At 45.7% G+C, this 6,102-nt stretch overlaps 1 protein-coding gene across 1 annotated transcript; it reads right to left on the reverse strand.

Moving 5' to 3' along the window:
• Nucleotides 1-289: 289 nt before the first annotated feature.
• dla (deltaA) lies at nucleotides 290-5,368 on the reverse strand. Its single transcript, XM_030778904.1, is given in 11 exon segments — nucleotides 290-414; nucleotides 417-487; nucleotides 774-1,587; nucleotides 1,923-2,139; nucleotides 2,351-2,520; nucleotides 2,814-2,944; nucleotides 3,215-3,275; nucleotides 4,225-4,482; nucleotides 4,591-4,651; nucleotides 4,863-5,162; nucleotides 5,297-5,368. Coding segments are annotated over 11 exon segments (2,262 nt in total). The 5' UTR covers nucleotides 5,351-5,368.
• Nucleotides 5,369-6,102: the final 734 nt, after the last annotated feature.

Raw genomic sequence — 6,102 nt, forward strand, 5'->3', positions numbered from 1 at the left:
TTTTTTTTTCGAGCAGCATTTTACTAAAGGGAGTGAAAAAAAATCATCCCCCCCGGTGCAGCACAACGACGAGCATCTGCTCCCTGAGGCCATCTTACACCTGGACAGGTAAAGGGGGAACAACAGAAAGTTGTTAGGTTTTTTGTTTGTTTTTTTTTCCAGAGAGGGGATTTTTTAAAACATCTAGAGACTAAAAACATGACGGTTATAACAAGTGTCTTCTGAGGTTGTTTGGAGAGCGAAGCTTTTTTTTAAAGACGTGACGTGTAAGCGACGTAGACAGCTCACCTCAGTGGCGATGACACATTCGTCTTTTTCCTCCGACATCACCATGACGGACTTGTATTTGGTGTCGACGCACGCCGATGCAGATGCCGATGCCGATGCCGATGCGCACGCGGACGCACATGCTGACTCGGAAAAGTTCGACTCGGAGTAGTTCGACTCCGAATATTTTGATTCAGAATATTTACTGTCTGATGCATCGCTGTTAAATTAAAAAAGAGACAAACAGGGGGGAAATATGAGAAACACTGATTGGCAATAAAATTAAATGAGGATAAATAAAATGAGGAAATACTAAAATAGGTTTCAATAGTCGTTAAAAGATCGCTTTCAGCTATTAGCATAATTCTTGTTTTTAGGGACGTTTTAAAAGACAAGATGATGGGGAAAATAAGAATTTGGGGGAGAATCTTAAAATGAGTAAAAAAAAAGGAATTTTAATCTCCTTGGAAATCGCGAGTTACAAAAACCACGTCTAAGCCTTTTACCTTTTCAAACGTTTTCTGCGTTTCTCCTCAAACTCGCAGGGGTCCAGGGCTTGGCATTTCACGTCCTCGCAGCTGTCAGCCATCTCTTTGGCTGCCTGCTCCAGCTTCACCTCGTGTTTCACCTCGTACTTCACTTCGTGCACCAGGTTATAATCTGCCGTCCTGTGCCTACTCTTGTAGCTGCTCTTCTCTGCCACCAGTCCTCCTAGGTCGTCACGGTCGCCGTGGAAATCCACCTTCTTGTTGGTGTTTTTCACCAACGTAGCCCCGACGACGCTCACCGCCAGGTCCTTGTCTCGGTGGCAGTTGTTCGTCAGGTTGTTGATGGTCTCGCTCTCGCCGTTCACCGCTTCTTCCTCCCGTTCGCGACGGCGCTGCTGCACCTTCGAGCGAACGCACGCCACCAGCACGGCACACGCCACCAACAGCAGCAGGACCAGTAGGACTCCAGATCCCACCGCGGTCCACGGGATGTCTCCGCCGGTTTGGGAGGCACGGTCCGGAAGCAGGAACTGGCAGTTGCGTCCGCCGTAGCCCGGCGCGCAAGCACAGACGTAGCGGTTGTTGCGTTCGTGGCAGGTGGCCCCATTGTGACACGGGTTGTGCTGGCAGCGGCTGATTGGAGAACTGCAGTTCCGTCCGGTGTAGCCAGGTGGGCAGGCACAAGTGTAGCCGTTGACACCCTCTTGGCAGGTGCCTCCGTTCTGGCAGGGGTACTGGGAACACTCATCCCCAGCACGGTCACAATTCATGCCTGTGAAACCCTCCGGGCACTGGCACAGGTACGAATTCACCAGATCAACACAGCGAGCACCTGTGGAACAGGGAGTATACAACAAAGAAGATCCATTTTAGGGTTGTACCTACTTAAGACATCCCCAGTGTACAATCAGCAATGAGGACAAGACATCTCTAAGTCTTGAAATCACTACTCTAGCAGGAACATATACAATACAAATTCAGTCGGTGTGACTGATAAATCTAGCATCGTGGAAAACTGTATTTTTTGAAAGGATTTGAGTTCATAGGAATGTCAGACTAAACAGTTAGGCAGGACACTCTTGGTTTTATCATCGTAGTTGAGATCTTTTCTCTTCCATAAGTCCAAACATGATGAGATGATAAAAAACATAGCCGTTGATCTCGTACCGTTGGAACAGGGGCTGGACGTGCAGTGGTCGATCTTCTTTTCGCAGTTGAAACCGGCGTAGCCTTTGGGGCACTGACAGAAATATCCTCCGTCCGGATTATCGGCGCAACGGCCGCCGTTGAAGCAGGGTCCGTCCGCGCACGTCATCGCGCTCAACTCGCAGTTTTTGCCGTAGAAACCAGGTGGACAGGCACAGCTGTACGTGTTCTCCATGTCCTGTTGGGGCAACGGGTAAAAAAAAAACAAAAAACAACAGCACAAGATTTAACCAGTGTTTTAAAATTCAGAGCAACAGTAGCACCGCTTCAGCAACTGCTTTCGCGAGGCGCTCAGTTGCCTAGTTACCATTGGTAACAATGCTCTAAGTCTAATGGAATTTAGATTGTCCATTGGTCCTTTTAAGTGAACAGTGTGCGTTGATACTTACAGTGCAACTCCCTCCATTCCTGCAGGGGTTTCCTGCGCATTCGTTGACCTCGATCTCACAGCTGGCGCCAGTGTATCCCGGGCGACAGGAGCAGGTGTAGCTGCCCTGGCCAGTGTTGCTACAAGTGGCTCCATTCAGACAAGGCTTGTGATGTGTGCAGTAGTTCAGATCTGGAGAGAGAGAGAAGCGGACACATGTGTGAGGCACATGTGGATTAACCTAAATGCAAACGGCAACATATGGTCGCGACCAGCAGCTGGACAGCTGCAGCTCTCTGTTACTTTGTCTTGGCTTTTCCTCTGTCGTTTGTTCGTCCTGTATCCCTCTCCTTCTCTTTTTTTCTTTCTTTTTCGGACTGTATCTTTCCCCTACTTTGACCCCTTTCCATGTTGTCCCTATCAGTCATCATATCCAAGTCTCTAGTGTCTTCCATTCCACTCTGTCTTAACTTTCTTTCCCTTACCTTGGTTACAGAAGAGGCCTCCCCATCCCTCCTGGCAGTTACATTGCCATGGTTGCTGGCAGGTTCCGTGAAGGCATCCTGGGTAACGTATGCACTCGTCACAGTAACGCCCTTTGAAGCCAACTCTGCACCTGTTGTTCGATGGCATCAAAACTGGTTAGGTTACGCAACTCTGTATGCTTCGTATTTAAAAATGCCCTTTATTTTAAATGAAATTATGTCGAGGTAGTTTAGGTTAGTTGAAGAGCCGAGAGCAAATTTTGAAAAAAAAAAAAAATAAAAATGGAAAAATGTCCCTTTTTTTAAGAGGGTTGAGGGGTGAGGTATGGGATAATTGGCAGAAAAAAAGGACAAAAAGAGAAGTTTTAACTTGTCGGATGTGATGCCAAAAATAGACTTACTTGCACTCTCCAGGCTTTTCACAAAACCCATGCTCTTCATCACATCCCGGGAGGCAGATAGCTACACAAGAGAGACAAACACGCTCATAAAGACCATGGCAAAATGAAAACACCCTTAAGCATTTGCTCCTTGTTTAATTTTTACATCCTGAGGTAAGACTTATTCCCTAAATCCTAACTAATTCATTTTGTCTTTAAAAAGGAGAGGTCACTAAACCTATTAGCTGTTACCCTTCTTCTTCTTGTTATTATTATTATTGTTATTATTTTTAAAGTGCAATCTCCTTATCACCGTAGAAGAATTTCTGCTTAACACATGACCACAATAGGAAAGCACAAATAAGGAGATCCTTTCTTCTCCTTCTCTTCACTGTGGGTCAAAACTTTTTTTCTTCCTTTTTTCTTTCTTTCTTTTATGCACACAGCACCCCTCAATGTCTCCGGGTAGGGTAGATAAGAGTGGACAGCTGGTGAATGCGCGACCAGTGCGCGACAGCTGCTCCATTGTCTACACACTCCCGGCAGCTGCCCACTTCAAACAATACCTCCCCCTCGCCAGCCAATCAGCGCCTGGCCCACTCTGAGAGTAACGAATCGGACGTGAGCATGTAAATTTATGGCACGCGTGAGATTATTCCGAAAAAACTTTTCCTCCTCCCGACTTGAATAAATCAAGTGGGTTTGTCTGTGTGTGTGTGTGCGTGTGTGTGTGTGTGTGTGTGTGTGTGTGTGATGGGGCGGGGGTGTGTGCTACCCTACAAGTTGCCCTTAACCGTTAACTTTGTTGTTTTTTTCTTTTCCCATACAAAATAAGTTGCCTCAAAGTAACCTGCTTCATTCCAAAAGCTCACTGAATGCGTAGATTTATAATAAGGGACGAAACCGTTATAAAGCAACAACAGCAACAACAACAACAACAACTACAGCAACAAACATCATTAACATATGAGTTTGTGGTCACTACTGAAATATACAGGGACGTAATAAAGAGTATGAGAAGGTTAACTTACGCTCAGTGCAATACTGTCCTTTCCATCCAGCGTCGCAGATAATCTCGCCGCGCTCTCCGCAGGTGAAGTGACCGAAGGCGTCGTCTCTTGGACGGCAGAAGACGGAGCAGCCATCACCGTAGTAGTGTTCGTCACAAACAAATCTGTAGGAGTACCTCAACTCTGTTCGACCCACGCTGTGCAGGTCTTGGGACCAGTCTTCCCCAACTGTCAAGTGTCTTTGTGTGGTCATTGTACTAATAACGCGGTCCGGGTTTTCTGAAAGCAAATTCACAGGAAATACAAAATCAAAGGACAGCCCACGTACAAAACAACAAATTGTGTTTTAAAAGGAAGCAGGTATCACATCTACTTTCCAGCCCCTACCTGTTGAGAGGTCCTCTTTGGAATCAGCGTGTAGTGCCTCAATGATCAATGAAAACGTTCCCTAAAAAAGATCATCAATTAGACCTGTCCCTGACAAAACATCAGTATATAACTGATATAACCAGATATAAGTATCAGTAAGAGAGCATATGGTTTTCTTAACACTCTGTGAAATATTTTCAAAACACATTTCATTATGCTGTCCACAGTAGCTGAACCGTTTAGTTACTGATATGTTTCTACTGATGTGACTAAAATACGAGAATACTCACGGGCCACGTGAATCCAAAATTAATCCTAATTGGGTTTGTGAAAGAACCATCGGGTAAAGTATCTGGAACCTGGAACGAATTGGACCCGAGAACGGGAGTAACTGCACCACCATAGGTACAAGGGGGTTCAGGCGACGCGTTGGGCTGGTAATGTTTCAGGCAGATTCGGAAAAACGTTTTACATTCGCATTGCTGGAGCGTCGACGTCAAACCGTTCCTACAACAGTTTTTGTTGCCCTGAACCCCTTTCTTGTTCAGAAACTCCTGCAACTTCAGCTCGAAAACACCAGAGCAAAAACCCTACAGAATAAACAGACATGTAAACTTTTAGCATACTCGGCTAAGAAAGTGGGGAAAAACAGATATGCCGTAGCGTCATACATGTAAACAAAGATTTCAAAGAAAAAGAATCTTTAAAAAATGTTTTGAAATACCTGGCTAATGCAGATGTAGAGGATGGAAATCAACAGGAGCAGGTGGCGTCCCATGTTGAATAAATAATAAATAAATAAATAAAAACGGTTTTTTTTCTTGAAAAAGTCTTTGAGGCAACTTGGCTCCTAGCTCAAATTGTTTCCCCCTCACAAAGGCTCCGTTCTCTCAAACCCCTATTCTCTCTTCAGTGACTGATTCATTGGAGGCGACTTTCTCTCAAAGGGATTTCGGAGTGTCTTCCATCAACCACGCTGCATCCATTCATGTCAAGCCAGCAGAGAGAGCGAGGGAGCAAAAGAGAGAGAGAGAGAATCCAAAAGTTTCGCGAAAAGAGTTTAAAAAGGAAGAGTTTCTGAAAGTGAGATCACTTGTCCGTTTCGGTGTGATAATCCTTAAAAAATAAAGTCGTTTGTAAGTTTTGGAGGCGAGTATCAATCAACTGGGCGTGAGGAAGATGCTATTGTGTGAACAGTTTGTAGTCCCCTATAGGTCTGTCCCCAAGCCAAGATTTTATCACTCGTCCAACATAACTCTCCTCACTGCTGTCTCCTCACGTCTCTCCTCGACGTACACAGCGCGTTTGTCTCTTGCGTCGGGCCGCCTGCCGCCAGTTTTATACGGGGTGACACATGCCAGGGTAGTAACATGCAAATGAGCCACTGCTCCCCCAATCTGTCTCACACTCTCACAATAAGAACCCACTACTCGCCCACTACAGCCGCGAGCCCCCATCAACAGAATCCCACCATGCTACCCGCACTCATGTCCCATGTGTATAAAACGGCGGAAAATAAGTTCAGAAAAA

The sequence above is a fragment of the Chanos chanos genome, chromosome 7 (genome assembly GCF_902362185.1).
Source record: "Chanos chanos chromosome 7, fChaCha1.1, whole genome shotgun sequence".
NCBI lineage: Eukaryota > Metazoa > Chordata > Actinopteri > Gonorynchiformes > Chanidae > Chanos > Chanos chanos.